Source organism: Harpia harpyja, chromosome 10 (assembly GCF_026419915.1).
Source record: "Harpia harpyja isolate bHarHar1 chromosome 10, bHarHar1 primary haplotype, whole genome shotgun sequence".
In the NCBI taxonomy this organism is placed as follows: domain Eukaryota; kingdom Metazoa; phylum Chordata; class Aves; order Accipitriformes; family Accipitridae; genus Harpia; species Harpia harpyja.
The window spans coordinates 43,657,183-43,677,647 of record NC_068949.1 but is presented as its reverse complement, the minus strand read 5'-3'; the positions used below and the strand labels follow the sequence as shown (position 1 = coordinate 43,677,647).

Sequence of the window (20,465 nt, the reverse complement as noted above, 5' to 3'; positions counted from 1 at the left end):
AAAATAGCATCTGTCAAACTTCATGGCAGCAACCTTAGAGTCAGTGTGGAAAGGTTTGCAGTTTTAGATGACAAGTAAGACCAGGTCCACATAGCAGACTCCTTGATTCTGTGAACCAGCTATAACAGGTATGTGCAGCAGACACATCTTCTCCCTTACCATCCAACCAGAATACCTAAGGCTTCTGGTAAAAGTCTCACATGATACAAGTTGAATTATGAGAAGATATTGCAGGAGGTGCATCAAGCCATCCTTCAAATTCTCAGCTTTTGTTTGTACTCCAATTACTGTGGCGCCTACTATGAAATTATATCTGCTACCAAGATAAATGTTATCATTTACTAATTTCACAGAAGTCACCTGCAGTGGATGTTGGTAACACTGCTTGTCTTTCTCAATCTCAGGCAGAGCTGAGCCAGCAATGCACTTATTTTAAGCATTTCACCTCTTACACATTATCACCCTGACATCTTTAAACAAAAAGAAAACAAGACTGCAAAACTGGGAATGCAGGCTTTAAACTCAAGACTTAAAAAAAAAAGTTTCTGGGGCTATCACTACTATAACTAACGGGAAATTATCAAGAAGAAATATTAGTAAGTACTAAAGATAAAATACCACACTGAAATAAACTAACTTCAGAATATTTACAGAACGCTTCTTCCAATCAAAAGTTTAAAATGTTTTGTCATTTTTAAATGAAAGTTAAAACCATAATTCTTTCACTTCTGCTTGTTCTTTAAGCTATTCCCTACTTACGGTTGAAATGGTATGAAGTGCTGTTTGTCCTCATCATCCACTTTTCCATTTATTATGTCTGTAACATCCATTACTGAAAACAAAAACAAAGTGTACTGAATTAAGTGATCAACACGGGAAAAGGGTTGCTGAGGGAATACCCTGGGGAACTGGAAGCAATGCTGACTCAGAAGAGGGATGGAGTCAACCACACAATTTCAGAATTTCCTATAGAGTAACATCATGTTGCAAATAACCTTTGGCATCTCTAGCTAAATGCGAGTCCTGAAAGCTACAGTAAACTCTGCAACACAGCAGATTAACCTGGACCTGGGAACAATTGTGAGTTTATACAACCCCACAGGAGTTTTCACGCCCCCAACTTTCTATACAAGAATATAATGTCATATAGACAGATACAGCGCACAGAGAGTTACCTGCTACTCCAAAAGGTCGCCGCAGCCCAGAGGTTAGTTTTCTCGTGTTGTTGTCCCTCAGCTCCATTCTGCCCACTCGCACAATCTGACAGACGAAACTGATTTTCTCTCTTTTCAGGTCTTTGCTGCCCAGGTCCTAGAAATTGTAGTTTCTTCAGATTACTTTATAATAATTGAATTTCTAGTTCCATTCTAGTAGGCAGAAGGTTTGCTGTTCAGAGTTTGCCTTCACCATGCCAGCCTCTAGCACCAGGGCAAACTGTTCTCAGAGTAAAGGAGTTTTTGTAACAGTACTTAAACGCCTTGACTCCTGTGTAAATTAATTGCTTAGGAGGCCAAATCATTTCTAGTAAGTTAAAACTTCAAAGAGCAACTTTGGTTTTAGCCAGGTATCAAGAATATTTAGTAGTCACGTATGGAAACGTCTCATGTGAGCCTTCCCCAGGATCATTACCTGCAGAGATAACTCCACACTGTTTACATACAGATCGTTACATTCCTCAGTTGTTTCACAGCTTGTGAATAAGTGCTTTAAAGTTTGCCAGCTGAACCAAGCGCACACACTTACAGTGAATACTGCTCGAAGATTATGCAATCTGTCTATATCTTTAGGGAGTCCACAGCTTGACCATCTCACCAAGTAGTTTTCACTGAAAGAACAATATTTTGAGGACTTTTTGTTTAAATGGCTTCCTTTAACATAAGCAGATAAAATCAACTTCAGAATTTAGAGAAGACTGCTTTAAACCCAATCTACTTAACCTAAACAAACCAATATTTACTTAGTGGAGAGCTGACATTTCCCTTTGTGTATATCATTTGTAAAAAAGAAAGCAACTCCTCAGCAACAAAGTGTAAGAATTTCTTTAAGGAAGCAGGGGACGTAGAAATCAAACTCTCAGATTAGTGCCAAGGCTGCTGCCAAGCGAGGGCGCACACCCTTGCAGGTGTGTTCACATCTCATTTAAGCTCTGCGCTTGGGGAACCACAGGCACAGCGCAACCCTGAAACCTACCCAAGGTGAAGAGACTTGCCTGATGCGGTGCTGAACACGACGACGAAGCGCTGCTGCACTGCTCCTTCCCAGATGGCCCTTTCCTACGCCTTTCACAGAAATTGGACTTTCACGAGCCCTCTCATCCTGCTACTATAACTGAGTAAGCACAGATTAGGGAGTAGACTCAGGAGTACACTAACCTGATAAATTTTGATTCCAGTGGATCGTACAGAGACATCAGGACTTCAGCATCTTCCCCTATTTTACAGACTACATTTTTTAAATTTACAAATAAAGCAAATGAAGGAGTGGCAGCAAACTTGGCTTGTCTGTTGATATCGATATTCTGTTTCTGAGACTGTAATTCAAGAACAGAAGAAACTTAAGTTTAACTTAGCCTAACGAATATCCAACTGCTATAAAACTTTCCTAAAACCCTTCAGACAGAAGAGGGGTTTTCTGTTGACTATCTACTCCTGTGATCTTTGTTTATATTAGGATTTACAACAGATTTCATTTTCTGGACCTGTCTTGAAGTGCCACACTGTAAGGAGAAAGAAAAAAAAAAGAGGGGAAAGAAAAAAAGGGAAAAAAAAAAAAAGAGAGATGTCTTCACTTATCAACAAGAGAGCTAAACAAATGGAGAAAAAAAAATAAGAGCCTCAAACATAACTGACAAAAAAAAGGAAGTTTGTTCTTTGCTTTGTCTGATGTTTTTCTGACCAGTACAGAGAGCCAAGAAAGGCAGGAGAGAAAACAGTGCCATTTCTACAGGTTACCCAGCCCTCAGACTTTAGCACCCATAAACTTTGCACAAACTACTTTAGCTAGGCAGAAAGGAGGAATGCACATGGGACAAAAAGGAAGCTGGCTGAGGCAGGGACAAAGAAACAACTTTGGATGCAAAAATTTAATAGTTTAAATCCTGTTTAAACTGGTGTATTTTTACACCAAGTCTGGTAAGGGCTGCAAGCATGTGTATGGCCCATTACAACTCAACAGGATGCAGTAACTCATTAAGTTGCACTAACGCACTCATGAGCAACTCCTCAGGAGTACCATGCTCCACTAACTGCTGCTGACATGGGCAGGGCTCCTTACAACAGAAATGTTCTTCCTTTTAAAAATAAGAATTTGAATTGCAAAGAAGATTTAAGTGTCTTTAAATTTGCCCCTTGTATTTCAAAAAACAAATTTTCAGGATTGGCGTACAGAAAACATACAAACATAATGAGGACATTATTCTACTTGATTCTCAAAAATAAACTCTCACGACAACCTAACATACAAACCTGCTATGTCTGTGTCTCTGATATTAACCTACAAATGTAGCAGGCCTATCGATATAGGTCTTAACCATAAATTCTACTAAGCCCTTTAAAGGATGAAAACAACAATTAAACAGCCTAAGACATACCAGTTCTTACAGAATGTTTAAGGCTGATAACTCTTCATAAACCTATCAAATTCTTCACTACCAATGCTAAAAATAGCAGGCACCTTGTTAGTTTACAGTCTTATGTTTCAAAGGGAAAAGCTACAGTGCATAGTATATCTTACTTTTTCCTCCTGTAGCCTCTCTTCAACTTGCTTGGAAGCTATTTCATGTGCTCTGAAAAGGCTAATAGTGCTGGTCTGCTCGGGGTCCAAAATATTGCCATCTTCATCTCTAACGACCAGATCTAAATCAAGAATTCTAAACAAACAAAAAAATATGCTTGTGAATTAACAGTGCTCAAATAAATGGTTGAAAAACACCTGCCAAGTGTTTAACATTGAAGTCACGCACACCTGACATACAATAGAAAAAATATTCTTTGATACATGATAAAACAATTTAACATGTCACCAACCCTGGAGATAACCATCCCTGGCTGGAAGTCACTTTTTACCACAGCACAGAAAGAACCGATGTAAATGAAATAGCAGAACAGCTGGGGAAGTAATTTCTTAAACAACTGAATTTGCAAAAGAGTTTGTCTCCTCCTCTGATTCATCTGACAGTTTGAACAAATATCCACTACAGTCACGTCACATGCAAATTGGTCAGTTCATTTCGTCCCACTTCACATTCTCCTCCAAAGCAGGCATATTCATACTTTAGCAAAAACCTATGAGATACAATAAGCCAAGAGTTGTTTCCCTTCATTTAAAGCAGAAGCCAGATTTCTGTCAGCAGGGTGTTAACGTCCATGATTACCTTCTGCAGAGAGGAAGGTTTCTGCCATAATCAAATCCAGTCTTAGGAAAGACCTTTCACATTTTTCCATGTTAGTACAGTGCTAGCAGCAGAACCAAGGATAAAAAAATAAATAAATAAATAGGTCTAGGTTGATCCACATTTGTCTGCTTATCTTCCCTAAGACTGACCTGCTCACCTCCATTCCAATACATATGGTCCCTATTTTCTTCTTCTAACTCTGTAGTCACCTTTCATGATGGAGCTGCTGTAACTTTGGTTTTGAAGTATGTTTGATCAACGAGCTTAAATCAAACTTGCAGTGCCTGATAAGCCACGCAGAGGTTCCGGGTTTATCTGAGAGTAAGGCCCCTTTGGACATAACCCGCAATTACTTGACAAGAGGAACAGAAGACTTGTTTCATGTACTTAGAGGATCACTCCTCGCCCCTCCCTGACAAGAGAGAAACCTGGAGGCGTTAAACAAAGCCTTGAGCGGGGTCAATACACAAACCCCTCCAATTAATTGCCCTGTATTAATTAAAGGTGGATGAATATCACTCAAGTTGCAGAGTGCAGGCAGCAGCTTATTAAGAAACACCTCCTAAGTCTGTAAGTGGACCTAGTCATCATGAAACTCTCTAAAGCATCCCTGGAACACCAAGCTCCCAGATGAATTTTCTAGTGAGAAAATGGTTTCATCATTGAAACTAAACAGAAAATCAGCCAAAATCATCTTGCTCCTTCCTAGTACTGTTTCCAGGACAGCAGCCACAGCAGAAGAAACACCCGCTGACCACTTGTATAGTAAATGTCAGCCCTGGAGGAACGAAAGCAGAGCCCTTCCGTAGGAAACACCCACTTGGGCCAGAGGAAAAAGGTAACTCAGAAATTCAGAGAAAGACTAATTACCCAGCCTACTACACACCAACAGGACAAGAATGTTTGCACAGACCGTCAAATAAATAGAAGCAAACACGCCTTTGATTTAATTTCTTTGTTTTATCCTTTAACTTGCAAACAATGCTTGGAAAAAAACTGGAATTTTTTCCTAAGTGTCCCAGTTACAGATTTTTGCAACTGAACAAAAAAACATGTTTTCACAACAAAATTACCTGACCTAATTTCAGGAAAACATTAAAAATACAAATTCTTAGGACTATTTACTTCCTCGGTTATTTTGACAACATGCAGTAAAATTGTTGCCTTTATAGAAAAAAAATCTTATTTACAAATCAGTATTTCACAAAACAGGAAAAGTTAGGATATGATTAGATAAGTAAACATTTATAAAATGCATAATGAATTCATTCTGTCTGGATATTGAAATCATCATTCGTGCTTATTTTACACAAAAGTGAATGTATGACTACATTGGAAACATATGGTATCTTTCAGTTCTGAGTATTTACTCAGAAGTTCAAATTCACTTCCCTCCTATGCTCCACAGAGAATGTTCTGATCACTTAATTAGTCCATCAGAACATTCTGAATATAAAGCGCAGCACAAGATGTTCCATTGTATTTGAACACTGAGCATCTGGAGGTTATTCAGAGTAACTTTAACCAACTCCTTAGCCAGATGGTAAAATACAGTAGCCAAACAAATAATATCAACAACATCTGGTTAATTGTCTACTGAGGTACAACAGTCCATATCTTGGATTATAAATGCTAATTACTGACTGACTGCAGTTACAATTACTGACTGACTGCAGTTACTGATTATTTTTTTTTTTTTAATCACAGCTTTTGCTGATAAAGTTCATGAACAGAAATACTGCAAAATTGGCAGTTCTTAAGGAATAAAACACAAATAGCTGAAATCTGATGAGTTATTTACATCACAAGGGATTTAAAGACTGGTTTGTTGAAAACTTCTTCAGTCCTCAGGTGCGCAGTACTACAACACTGTCTCTCAGTATTCAAAACACTGCTTCAAATAATTTCCTGATTGAAGAATAAGATAGGATTTCTCATTTTCAATCAAAATGGAAAGTCATAACTGTATACACAACTCATAATCTAAAACTTGTATTTTAAAAATTTGCTTAAATCCAGACTGCTGTTTGGAGAGTTAATATGCCTGAATTACTAACAGATTTAACATATGCAACCAATACTGCTGGGGTTGGGGGGGGGGGGGGGTGTTGGTAAATATTTCCTTCACAATTTCCATTCTCTTCTGTTAAACAGATACTTTCTTTTATTAAATCTGTTTGTTAATCTTCTGGTATAAGCTATATAAGTAGAGGAACAACGAGCTAAACGATGCTTCTGAGCCAAATCCTCCAACATCACATAACAGCTAGAGTGAGCAGCTGGTGGTGGTGAGAAGGCAACAACTGTTTATGCTGCAGAAGCAAGTAGAGTTTAAATTATATTTTGAATGGAGGCAATACTTGCACTTTTCAATTGACCTTAAAAATTACAACTTCATAACAGTATCAAATTGATAAAATCATCAAGCGAGAGAGTTACATATGGATTCCACTTTACATATTATAACTTGAACTATACTTTAAAGATGCTGTATCAACTTCATTCTTTACCTTGCTATAACAGGAATGTTAACATACTACTATTACATCTCCATAAATACAGGAATAAAAGAATCCTGCAAGAAGTCATTGACAGCTAATGTGTATTACACAAGCTGATTTGGTTTTAAGCATGAACGCTTGGAAAATACTGTTCACAAACCTGTTGCCATAATCAATTTTGGCAGTCACTTTCTTTTTCAGTTCTTTGAGCTCATCTTGGGGTAGGGTCCCAGAGAGTATTTGAGATCTCCACTCAATAAGATCATATATCATGTGCCGTACACTGCGAAACATTTCTCTGTTATCTTGCTGTTTGGAGGAAAAAAGATGAGTAGAAGTTAGTTTTGAAGTCTAATGAGCATCTTTTAGATACATATAATAAATTGCAATTATAAAATATTAATTCAAAAGGGTTGGAGTCTACAAATAGCTCTAAAATAGGAGCCTAACTTTCTACAGCACAGAACACTGAATAGAGAGTCTTACACTCTCCTTTAGGTATCTACACAAGTGTAAATGCTTGTGTTTATGTTACCTTAAAGCCTGGGTCATACTGTATTCAGAACAGGCGTTCAAGGGAAAGAGATGCTGTTCTTGGTTCACAGAGCAACTTTATTCAATGACCCTCTATACCGAGTAGAACAGGAATAAAAATGGTGCATTTTAACAGCAAGAGGCTCAAGTTCTGCAATACTCCATCTACAACATGTTACAGAATCCTTCCCCCACCCCCCCCCCCCCACAGTTAAACCTTCAGAATAACACTTTACAGTTCATCAGTGTGCAAAGCTGAGTGCATCAGTATCTTACAAGACCACAGCTAACACCTGAAGGGAAGTGAAAAACCAGGAAAGCACTAAACCTTTTGGGACATTAAATACCCTAATTGTTTATAAAGGCTCGAACGATGGATATTAAATAGCACCGGCAGCATACACAAACTTTTCTTGTCAACGTTCAGCTAAGCTAGGACACAGGAAGATAAAGTTCCAGATTTACAATGGAAGAAACCTCTTTTCCAGAGCGTTTTCTATACACATATGCATTCAGAGACAAAAGATTAAATCTTTAACCACAAAACAGAATTTGACATGTTGGTTTAAACTGTGGACAGTGTATATACACAACAATTTTAGTGCAAACAAACAATACCATGCAAAACTGAAGTTGCAGAACAACGGCCTTTCTATTTTTATTGTGAAAGGTAACATTGAGACGAAGACAACACAGAGGCCCTGAATGCTTTGATCTTACCCAGAAGCAGTCTCTCTTACTGTCTTCATAACCCTCAAAATCTAAGCCATTAGTTCAAGACACTCTTAAAAAGAATACATCTTTCTGAACAACCTACATCAATAAACTATTCAGGCTACGCATAGCTATCTCTTTCAGACTACACCTAGGCCTCATTTGAGTGAGTACAACTGGAATAACTGAAATAAAATTCTCCCCTATATTTACAGGGCAACAAAAAACTGCAGAAGGTGCAGGAAAAGAATATAACGACTCAAAGACTCAGGGAAAAAGTATCTAACTGTGAAACTTAAAGACTTCAGTCTGTTCAGATTATCAAAAAGCTGACTTGATTATAGTGCAAGAACCTTCACAGAGAGAAAATACCCATTATTAAAAGCTCTTTAATGTAGCAGAGAAAGACACAACAGGCACATATGGCTGGAAGCTAAATACAGATAAATCCAAATGGGAAAGAAGTTCATGATTTTTGACGCTGCAGGCACTCATAAACTAGTGAGATGAAGAACATGCCACATCCTCTGCTACCTGCGGATCAAAACTAAATACCTATTCAACATTCAAACACAAATTACAAACTGAATAAAAGCAGAAATGTGGTCATTTAGTGACTTTTGATATGCAAAACGTTGATAACATGGAGTATCTCTCTAGTCTGCAGATTGACCAGTTTGAAACTGGCTACCTGCAGTAAAGCAAATCTCCCTTGAAAATGCAATCCCAGTGCACCAATGCTCTTTTTGGCAGCTGACCACATGCAATTAATCTAAAAGATATCCTTGAGACACAAACTATAAACAAACTCATTAAGTGATCTGCTTCTCAGAGTAAAGCTGTAACAGGGACTGGAACCCTCTCTGCTACCAAATTGAGGCCACTGGCAGCATCACACCTTGCCTGCTCTTGAATTCAAAGTTATTAGCAAAGCACTGCAGTATTGTTTAGCTGTTCATATGTCTTCATGGAAGTAAATGCATGACAAACGAGATGTGGGAATCACTCGTTCATGTTTTAACACCAGGAGAATTTTGTAATTTCTTAGAAGTTACTGCTACAAAAAACACACACAAGACTTGGGAAGAAAACTTCTAACAACGCCTCTTGCTATTCTTCCTTTCTTATTATATGTGCACCGTGGATCTGCAAGTAGTATTCTCTGACATTAATATCAGATTTCATATTCAGAAGAATCCCAAAAAAAGACATCAGGGTCAAAATGTAATCCTTACTGTCCTCAGCAGCACATAGCAGTGGAACCAAGGGCAAAGCTGTTTTTAGTGCCCTCTCTAGAAGCTGCTCCTCCTAGTTTGTTTCTGCCTGTCTACTTCTTTCTTGCTTCACAACACATGACCTCTCCAGTATTACATTAAAGCTCTCTACTTAATATATAATCTGTTTCTCTTCATATAAGATATGCTTCATCTCATCTAGTGCAATACTACATCACTTGCAGCATATTATATTTTTAATCTTTATTTTCATGAGTGTGATTAAAAACCACATTAGTCAACACAAACATCTTCATTTCCAGTTAGTGCCTTCATTACACAGCTTTTTATGATAGAAGATTTCAAACATATTTCTAAGGAACAGACACTCTGCATTAAACCCTACTTTAAATATAACACTTTCATTTTCACGTTATTTTGTTAGTGACCTTACATGAGAGGATGAGAAGTCTGAGCTAGGATACCTCACAACCTACAGCATGCTGTTGCTTTACATCTGAACTGCATTTTTAAGTGTACATTTGAACACTCTTTAGATCTTACTTACAAGCACTTTCATCTGTGTAGTTTCAAGGTTATTGTATTTTTCTATTCTCCCATCTGAGAGATTATCATTGCAAATGCTTATTGCTATAAATCTCTAAGAATATATTCTCATGTGCTTGGAACTTAAGCACATGAAAATAATCAGGCATGTAACTTAAGGTCAAGACAAATTGGGAACAATCAACTTCAAGTACAAGAATACTGAGGTAAAAGGCGTACACTGATGATTTTTCAAAGGTTTCCGTTTACACCCACAAATTCAACACCAAATATTCAATTTTTTCATAACATAGATCAACAGCCTTAAGAACTGCCCTCAAAACCATTTCTTCATTTCTTCAACACAATTGTCTACAGATTTGGAAAAATCTAATGTATACTTTAAAAATCCACTGTATTCTGCATAATTGTGCCCCATGAAAAAGGGGTCATAATTGCTCAACAACTTATTCCTAGATCAAGATAACACTCTGTAAAAACCTGATTCTGCACAAGAAATACACAGTATTTGAGAAAACACTCAGAAGAAACACTACTGAGATTTGTGCCTTAACATAGAAGATGCTAAATAGCTTTTCAGCATTAAAAGTAGCCTGCAGAAACAGTAACAGAAGTGGAATTTCATTAACAGTTCCTTCACACTTCTCACTCTACCTTTGACAGCATCACTCTTTTCACAAACCATATACTATTGTAAATGTTTCCCTAAGTTGATACTTACAACATATAATTGCCGCCATATTATAGACCATTCCCGCAGGGTTGTGGTAACCTCCTGAATCAAGGGGAGCTCATTGGGTATAACTGTTTCATGTTGTCTTAAGAGGAAGAGAAAAAACAGTTTGAATTAAGTAGTAGTTTTGGGTAGGATGACAGTCATTCCTAAGAAGGAACTGTTCATTTCCAAAGACAATTCAATAATGACAGGGTTGAAAATAACATCACTTACTATAAATTTATAAGTTAAAAAAGAATGTATTATCAGATACAGGAGAAGCGGTGTACGCTAGTACAGCCACGTGATGTAAAGGGTACCTCCGTGGGCTGAGACTATGCAACTGAGTGCGTGCTTTCCAACCCCCTCTTTATCTCTATACTCACAAGATAAGGATATCGATACATAACTCACCATACCATTTGGTATTGAGATACTAATTTCACAAGAAGCAATCAAGATGAAAGCCAGATATGCACAACCTACAAAGCCGTGATACTAATGCATGATTTTTTTTTTTTCAAAATATTGGTCTTGCAAAGAAAAATTAAGCATGCAAGTCATTACCATTACGTTTCTGTATGACTTGTTTTAAAATTATGTGCCATGAAAGAAAGAAACAACAGATAGATCTTTTAATATTTCAGAAGTAGGGTACTTAAAGGCAGTTTTGTAATCAGCAAGAAAGATGTCATTATGCAGCAATCTCATGATTAGTAGTTTTATCATTTACATATTTAACAGTGTATAAAAATAAATCGGGCACAAAGGAATAAAATATTTTAATCCTGTTTCACTCCATTCCATAGCTGGCTAATTATTTATGAATTTCAGTCCACATTTTTTTTCTGGGGATTGGGGTTGGTTTTTCCCCCTGTTTTTTAACTACACTTTTGTATCAATTTTATGAACTTTTACATGCACGTCCGGCAATGCTGATTTTATATATAAAGATCTGAACTTTTAACACCTGTTAAATAAAACCAGCCCTAACTATTTAGTGTCACACACATCAGGCAAGAGAGCAGGAGAATCACAAAATGAACAATTCGACAGAACTTCTCGGTAAGACAGAAAACAATGCCTGGATAATGGCTTTCAGCAAGGAGTCCAGTCTACAAGATTTACTGAAGAGGGAATTAAGAAATTACTTAAATTTTACCTGCATAAAAGAAAGGTATCTCATATCAAAGACCTCTTTTAATATACCAGGCAGAAGCCATAAGACTCAAGGGCTAGAAAATAAAAGAAGCTGGGAAAACTGAAATTAGAACTAAAGCAGGGGGCAGGGAGCGGAGGAAGTTAATCTAGGTAATTATTGGTCAACAGAGTAATAAAAGTTATAACGAAAAATGTTAAATTATTAATTCTTCTGAAACATTTCCATTAATACAGAGAAGGTTATGCTTTAGTTCAATTATATGACAATGCAGCTAAGGACAGTACTAGCCAGAAGCACTGCTGATGACAGCACCTTCGAACCCGAGATGAGTTACCAATTTAAAATATTTTAAAAAGAAACACACATTTTCGTCATCAGCTCCTTAACTAACTGGAAACAAGTGTAAGTTATCTGATAATACACCAAAATTATGTAGATACAAATAGGAAAATGGATTTTCATTATTTTCAAATCAAACTTACCCTTTGCCTTCAACTATTGCTTCCTTAAGATGTATATACGAGGCAGGAAATATGCCCTTTGAGAGGGAAGGAGAGGAAAAAAAAAAGTTTTAAATAGCCAGTTGCATATAACATTTTATCTATTACCTAAAAATATGCCAAGACACATTGCTGGGTCTGCAGAGCCATTCACATCCTCTTAAGCATCAGAATGGTTGTGTTGTGGCATTTTGTTTTCTTTTTAATGTACATTTAAATTTTGTATGGATGTCCTTTCAAGAAGGTGTTATTGTAACCTTAGCAACTACAGGCTCAGTGTTTTTAAACTTACCTTCACAGTATCAAAGGAAACAGCAGTGATGCCCTGTCACCAGTGGCCCTACAAAGGGGTGTTTCCTCCCCCAGTTCAAGGTACAGTTTGCCACGATTCTCCACATCCCTGGATGTTATATACAGATGCATATTAAAACAGACTTGCTTTTGAAAGCATGAAAGACAGATGATTTTAAATAGACCTACTCCAAAATGACGTTTTGCCTGTAATCCAGGTCCACTGCTTGCTTCTCCTCACATCTAACCAAGCTTTCTTACACCCTGCTATAAAGATGTTGCTTCTGTTCCCAAAGTGGTTTTGCCAGTGTTTCCAGTCTTCCAGTTAAAATAAACACCGCATGAGAACAGGCAGTATACCGGGCTGCCTTGCTGTGAAATAAACATGCACTTGCACACACAGAACACAGGCATCCTGCATCACAACCCATAGCACACGCACTATACATAAAACTTGGTGTCTTCTACCGCCAACCTATCCTTAGTGCTACAAGCCAAAAGCATCTTCAACAGACAGCACTGCAGAAGACCAGTACTGCTTTTCTGACAACATTTTCTAAATTAATCTCAAGATTACAATAATATTTTCAAAACAGCGTAGCTCATATTAAAAAATAATTCAAGTCAAGCTGAGAAAGTAAGTTTCTCCACCTCACCGTTTGAGGTAGTAGTACAGTTTTATCATCATTTGGGAGCGCAAAAAGAGAAATTTGTAGAAAGCTACAGAAACTGGAGGGGGGGGAGACAGCAGGGGAGGTATCTTTTCATCCCAGTAAAAAAAAAAAAAAAAAAAAAAGAAAAACCACACCACACCCACTACATTAGGGGCACTCAGACAAACGCAGCAACACGTGGAATTAATTTAAGCCAAGAAGAATGCATAATTGCTTCTTAGGCTGCACAAGTCATGTTCGTGAAATACAGTTCGCAAGAAATTTAGTGTATTTCCAAAAAAAGAAAATATCAGAATAGAAAAACCACAGAACAGGCCTGGTTAGGAAATGGGTGGGATGAACCACACAACTCAGCTCTGTACTTTTAGACATGCAGACGCAACTCAAAATGTACCTCTGTCGGCAAACATTACATTTTAAGTGTTTTACTTTAAGTGAAAAAAGAAGCAAAACCAGAAGTCATTTAATTCTGGTTAATTACTACTATAAAGTAAAACGCTCAAAAAATAAAACACAATGTTACAACCAGTATTTGTGCTGTTTCCTTTCTTTTTATTTCAGAAAGGCTGCTATAAACAGCAGCCCTTTATGCACACTGAAAGCCTAACAACTAGGCAAAATTACACTGCAGAAGATTACTCCCCCTCTTGCAGAGAACGACTGAAAATCACAATGTAGATCTCCATATCACTTTCCAAGATGCAATTGCGTTTTACGAGTAATACATTATTTAACAGACAGTGAAGCAAAGTGTCAGCCTCTAAACAGATCAACTAGAACATAAAGTTCTGAACTTTTTATTGAGGCAAAGGCTCTGGTACACCAGTTACTGCAGAAAACAAGCTGATGCACATTAAGCCCTCTATAGTGACTGTACATATATATATACCCGTAAATTGAGGTGGGGAAAAAAAAAAAAAAAAAAAGATATGCAACTCAGCTTTTAGGCCTTGCTAAAATAAGTTTCAGTTAGCTTGAAAAATCCACATTTACCAGAGGTTGAGACTACACACCAGCAGTTATTAGAGATCAATGGACACGTGGTAAATTGCTCCCATGCAGTACTGTAACACATGCCTGAGATCTGTTACAACAACGCACCCAATGCCATAACACATTTTTGTCCAAGAAAAAAATCAGCACTCTGCTCTGGCAACACTTACCTTCTTGGATTTTTTTCGTAATGTGTAACCTCTGTACCAACCTAGAAGGGAAAAAGGAAAAGAGCATTAAAAAGTTCATTAATGTCACCTACCGGCTGTTCCTTCTCAGCTCAACAGCACCTCAACATGGTTTCTGATCATGCTTCACCCCCGCCAACAGACACGCATACCTGAATTTAAATTCTCTACAGGATTAATATCCTGGCTAAAACAAGTCTTCTTGGAAGCTATAAAAATCAGAGTGATGATGATCGAACTGATGGAGAAGACTACATGACAGAGATGGCATTTTACATGATGTGTTTAATTGTCATTCATTTAATTTTAAGTACTAATTCACCAACATAAACAAACCCAACTTAAGAGCATTAACTTCACAAAAACGTACTGTTCTACTAATTTGACTTTAAAACCCATTCAAGTGCCACAAATGCAGGTTTCCAAATGCAGATCAACTGTTTGTCATCTCAGCAGAAAACAAGAATACTTTGGGATTTAGGATTCACACATTGAAATATAAAAGCAAGGAGCCCTACAGCCCTAATTCAGCACAAGGCAGCAAACACCCACCCCGCAGCAGCCCCGATGCCTCATGATTTTTCAGCCTGTGCCATACTCCTAGGCAGGTGGCCATGCCTGGAAAACTGTCTCATTTATTGTGCCCCCAGTTCACGACACATCTGCAAGCAATCACCATTACAGCTTTTAGTGTTTCTCCAGACATCCCACTTCAGTGCGACTGGATAAGCAAAGCAAAAACAACACCCTACAAACCACAGTCGTTTTGCCTCATGGAAGATACTTTGCCAAAGAAAGCAGATGAGATCTTCTGCGCATATTGCCCCCAATTCAGCGCTAGCTTGTTTGTACGCTTGCACTGGGGCTATTTTATATTTCAGCTTGTCTGTGCCACGGCTCGCTCATTCCTTCCTGCTCAGCAACCCAGGGAACCCCCCCAGGTGATCAGAGCTGTCCTCCGCAGTTTTTGGAAGCCTGAGCCTGGTGCAATGCCACCCCCTCCAGCCCCGCAAGCAGCGGTTTTGTACAGCAAAGCATCCCTCTCCAGAGATCAACATGGATGGGGAGGGGGGGATCACAAAGCAGACATGGAAAAAAAAACTACAGTCCCACTCCTAGTGACAACAACTAGGGCAGGAAGAAAGTTCAAGGAAGACAATGCATGCTGGTAAATTCGTTATCTACACTCTGGGACTAGAAAAACAAATTAAAGTCTCGAGCACACAGGATTTTTCAGTCTGCTCTCCAGTAGCAAAAGGTAAAATGATTCATCATCTTCACACTGCATCAGAAGCCTATCCTCCGGGATCACTTGGGGATGGTTAGTGCTCTCTTCTTTAATCTGGTGTCTACAACCATCACAGTTCACTTCCCTACAGAGGCTGCAATGGCCTCACATCTCTTATTTCCATTGCTTTCAGAGGAATACCAACAAAAACTGTTGCTGAAACGACCATGCAGAGTTTCTGGCTCAGGTGCAAAGGCGGCAAAGCATTTCTGCTAGTGCTTACTCCACTGGCTGAAATCTGTGCACAGACATGCACAGATTTCAATCCTATTAAAGAACTAAATTCCCTCAGTTTTATATGAACACACCAACATTTTGCAGTTCTGCAGTCTAAACTGATAAGCACCATAACTCTGATCAAACGCACTGTACAAACTAAAGAACATACAACCGTATTATCTCTGCCACCTCGCTTCTCCCATCCCATCTTCCGTGCTGTCTGACTCAGGACGTCGCACTGCACCTGCAGATTAAAAAGCCACGCAGCAAAGCAAGCTCCTCACCGCTGAACCTCTGCTACCTGAAGCTTTCCAGCAAGAGCTACAAGAGACTGTGGATAAGAAAGCAGCCAAAATCTGCCTTGGAGAACGGGCTGCGCTCCTGCTCATTGCAGAGGTCCTAATGCGGCCGGGCAAGTCCAACCAGGCTCTTTGGTGGCAGCCACCACCTAAATGAAGTTCTTGCTGGGATCTAGCCTGTAGCTATGCAGCGGGAAGCCCAATTTTCAGAGAACTAACTCTCACTGATTCAGCTGGAGGCACCGAGTCTTGCCATGAACATGCCTGTATAAGGGCCATGTCATTTAAATACATGAAGTCATCTCTAATCAACTGCCCAAAACATAAGGACTATTCAGTTTCTTAGTTCCTATCAGCTCTCCTCCACATACACACAGGCACTACAAAAACAACCAACTCCCTCACAAACATGAAATAAAGAAATCAAGGTCACAAAAATGTTATTTTTCATCAACGCACAATAAATATGGTTGTTGTCAGACACTGGACAAGTGAAAAACAAGTATAGTATAGCCGCTGCTTTAGGTGAGCGATATCTAGTCCACACTAAAAAAGCAAGGATAGAGGAATGCATGAACACATGTGCTTGTTAATGTCATTAAGAAGGTATCCTAATGCATCTATCATCCTATGTTGTCATCCTGCCTAATTTTAGTTCTTGATTTTGTAACCTGAGCAGTTTTGAGGACCATGGAAAAAAAAAAAAAAAAAGTGAAAAACCCACAGCCTGAGGGCAGAGAGGGCAAATACCTGATGTCAAACACTTCCCTGGAGCACACAGCTCCAGATCCTTCTCCCTCTATTCAGGGCCAATTCAGTTTCAGACAAAATGCCAGAGAGAGGAAGACAGACTGATGCCAGCAACATTTTTCTACAGTGACCAGGGCTTTTAAGTGGCTTATTGATGTGTTACAGGGTTTCTAGCCGCACCCTTAACAAATATTATGGGATATAAGGGCTGGAATATGCATCCACTTAAATGGCCAACTAAGAAAAGGGACCAATGAAATACTTTTGTCTCTGTTAAAGCTGCAAAAGACACTCAAAAATTTGTGGTTGTTTCTCTTGAATGATGCATTTATTTACTACACAGTTACCCAGGTAAGGTATTTGCTGCATTTAAAAAAAAAAAAAAAAAAGGGCAAAACAAAAACAACAGCAACAAAAACAAACAGAAAGAAAGCAACAACAACAGACCTGCAACCAGAAACTTAATTTTCCCACAGTATCAGGAATAACTTATCTGAAAATACTTATTTGGGAACCCTAACTCCCTTCCCACAGCAGCGCTAGAAATTAACTACTGTTCAAACATGAAAGCTTGGTTTTGAAGCTTATTTACTGTTACATTTAATAGCTATTCACCTTAATAAGCCACATTTCTTGATCGTATGTTCTGTTCGCCCATTCCACCAAATAATGTAAAGAAACAGAATTAAGACAATAAAAATCTAGCAAGTACTAGTTCAGAACGTGGCAAATACTTGCTTTGGGATATCTGCTATGAAATGCAATCCTTCTCTCCTGCAAGATGAAGGATATTTATAAAGTCATATGGCTTTACTGTTTGGCTTTTCCTGTAAGGCTCACGTTAGAAGGAGTGAGAGGAAGTTTTCTAACTGAAAAATAAAATTGTCTGCAATTCTACCTGAAAGAAAAATACTAATTTGACTTTCAACATCAATTACTCTAGAAAGTAGCTTCATCTTTGCTTTATTGGTTCCTGGAAGAACAGAAACTTCAAGATTTAATAGTGAAATGTGCACATTCATTTCCAACCTCGTAACTCCTATAAAAATACAGGCTATTTTCAACGAGCCTGCAACTTTACAGGATCTGCATATTGAATTATTTCTACAAACTTTTTCCTGCATTTCAGAAGAAAAAAAGAAGTTTTCTTTGATTAAAAGATTAAAATGTTTTAGTAATAAAAAAAATTCCAAAATAAGTTCTACTTATAGGTAAAAAAATAAATAATATTTTAAACACATAAGCAAAGTCCACCTTAGCAATCCATTCCAGTACATGGTAGCAACATGATATCCTATAGAAACCTGCCTGTCCTTAAAACAGGTCTTCTAGACTATGCATATGAGACCAAGCTCTCCCAACTTCTCAGCATCTTTCATCTGCAGAGAGAAGACCAACTGAGCATGGATTTACCATAAGCTTTTCTTGACAACAAAGCAGATTCAGAGGGAAAAAATAAACAAACAACTACAATCTACCACTTCAAAGCTCATGGACACATGTAAGTCTTCAAAACTACTCCTACCTTGAGAATTATTGCAGAACACTATTTCAAAATAGTCACAATTCTACGGTAGGATGCCACGAGCAGAATGCATAATACAGCAGATATCAATGAAAGAAGCCCATTGTTTCCCCCAATCTTAAATACAGGGAAAGCGGGTAGACCTTTGAGAAGCAGAATCACAGATCCTCATCAAAAAGACATTACTGACTCTTTGAACGACTTTTCTGTCCCACACTCATATTATTAGGGGGCTTTTCTTCAGATTGGCCCATCCCGCCGCAGCCTAACACAACCCTGACACAGACAGGGGATGACAGGGAAGTTCCCAGGCACACACCTGGACGTTCATGCATATGGTACGAAACCTCCTGGGGCAAAATCTACACAAATTCTGTATAGAGGAACTTGGAGATCAAAAAGCTCAAATTACCTAATAATGGCAGCTCTGTGAACAAGAGAGAGAAGAATTATGGCATCTAATTTCCCATCACAGCAGGTACATAATGAGTAATCATTGTATAAGAATTGTTTGGAAGAACATTAACTTATTTGCATTTCTTTTAACATGAACTCATCCCATGTGCTTGAAGCCTAACAACCACGAGAGTGCGAAGGTCTTTCTATTACTCAAGTCTAGGGGAAAAGTGAGTCATTTCCACTGTCCCACTTAGTTGGCAGCAGTCATCATTTAATATGGTTTCACATACCCTACTCAGGATTCAGAGCTTCTCCCACATTCATTAAATAAATCTATTTATATATAAAAGTATAAAGCTGCACAATATTAAACCATTCAATTTGCATTTAAAATTTTTGCTTTATTAGATTTTCATTAAAGCACATAACGTCAGATAATGGAAAGATTACTTTGCTTAGAGTCAAACTTGGCATTGCAGTGGCAAGCTGAACTCTGTAAGAAAACGCCAGCGTAGGAACAAGGAGAAAATGCATTTGCACAGTGATGACTAGAGCTTGTTACTTTTGTTGAAATAGCATTGTTTGTTTCAGTAAATATAACAATAAAAAAATCCTATTAAGCCAATATCTAAAACAAATTTATCACACAGATGTACCAAAAGATCAATGTCTAGAGAAACAAATCAATATATTAAAGTAAGTCACATTTCCACATGACAAAAAGTGTTACAATATTTTAAACAAACACAGTTTAGTTGTAGGTTACTTATACCTTTCCAAACTGCAGCATGCCATAAAATTTCAAGTCAAGGACATAATTAAAGAGCTGTGTTTTGTCTGGCTCAGCACTGGATCAAGCAAGAGCTGAAAAGTGTTACAACAACTTTCACATTCTACTGATTATCAAACTCAGCATTCAAATTCCCTTTTACATGGATCAAGAAGAAAGATTTTGGTACATGCAATGTTTCTACAGGTTCATATCAAAACAAGCAAAGCATCTGAAAAGCCTGAAATCAGTCCATGGCACTGTAACACATGTATCCATCTTATAAGAGAAACCTAAATAATTTAGGATCCAGGTGACTTTCAAATTCAGATTAAACTTCTTTTAGCAGCAGGCTCTTTTGCACTACCCAAGGGTATCCAAAAAGCATCTAACATTTCTCTAACATAGGGTAGATGCTACAATTAATCCATACTAATAAAGCTTTGCGAACATCCATCTTCCATAGAAGAGGAAATGGTTATTCACCAGGTTATCAACCACATGCATCCTCCTTCACATCTAGCGTTAGTTAATTCTGTGTTCATTAGAAATAATGTCTTTTGTCCTTTAGCAAGAAAGTAATTCATCACCTGATAACACAAGAAGGTAACGTCACAAACAAAAGTAATGCAATTGTAAAAACAATGTTTTTAGATGCAACTTTTCCAGCTTACCTTCATATGTTTCTAATATGTGCACAGTGTCGCCTATTTGTAAGGAAAGTTCATCTGGTCCCCTCGCGTCATAGTTGTAGAGAGCTGGACAGAGGA

General features: G+C 38.0%; 1 protein-coding gene across 2 annotated transcripts in view; it reads right to left on the bottom strand.

Moving 5' to 3' along the window:
* DOCK1 (dedicator of cytokinesis 1) overlaps positions 1-20,465 on the bottom strand; it is a 317,150-nt gene that overhangs the window by 273,233 nt on the left and 23,452 nt on the right. For both annotated transcript variants that reach the window (XM_052800114.1, XM_052800116.1), the window contains exons 2-11: positions 20,370-20,453; positions 14,429-14,469; positions 12,283-12,338; positions 10,645-10,741; positions 7,055-7,203; positions 3,733-3,868; positions 2,373-2,530; positions 1,744-1,825; positions 1,176-1,311; positions 760-832 (exon numbers count right to left, since the gene is read on the bottom strand). In XM_052800114.1, the coding sequence (XP_052656074.1) occupies positions 760-832; positions 1,176-1,311; positions 1,744-1,825; positions 2,373-2,530; positions 3,733-3,868; positions 7,055-7,203; positions 10,645-10,741; positions 12,283-12,338; positions 14,429-14,469; positions 20,370-20,453 (1,012 nt within the window). The remainder of the gene's footprint in view (positions 1-759; positions 833-1,175; positions 1,312-1,743; positions 1,826-2,372; positions 2,531-3,732; positions 3,869-7,054; positions 7,204-10,644; positions 10,742-12,282; positions 12,339-14,428; positions 14,470-20,369; positions 20,454-20,465) is intronic.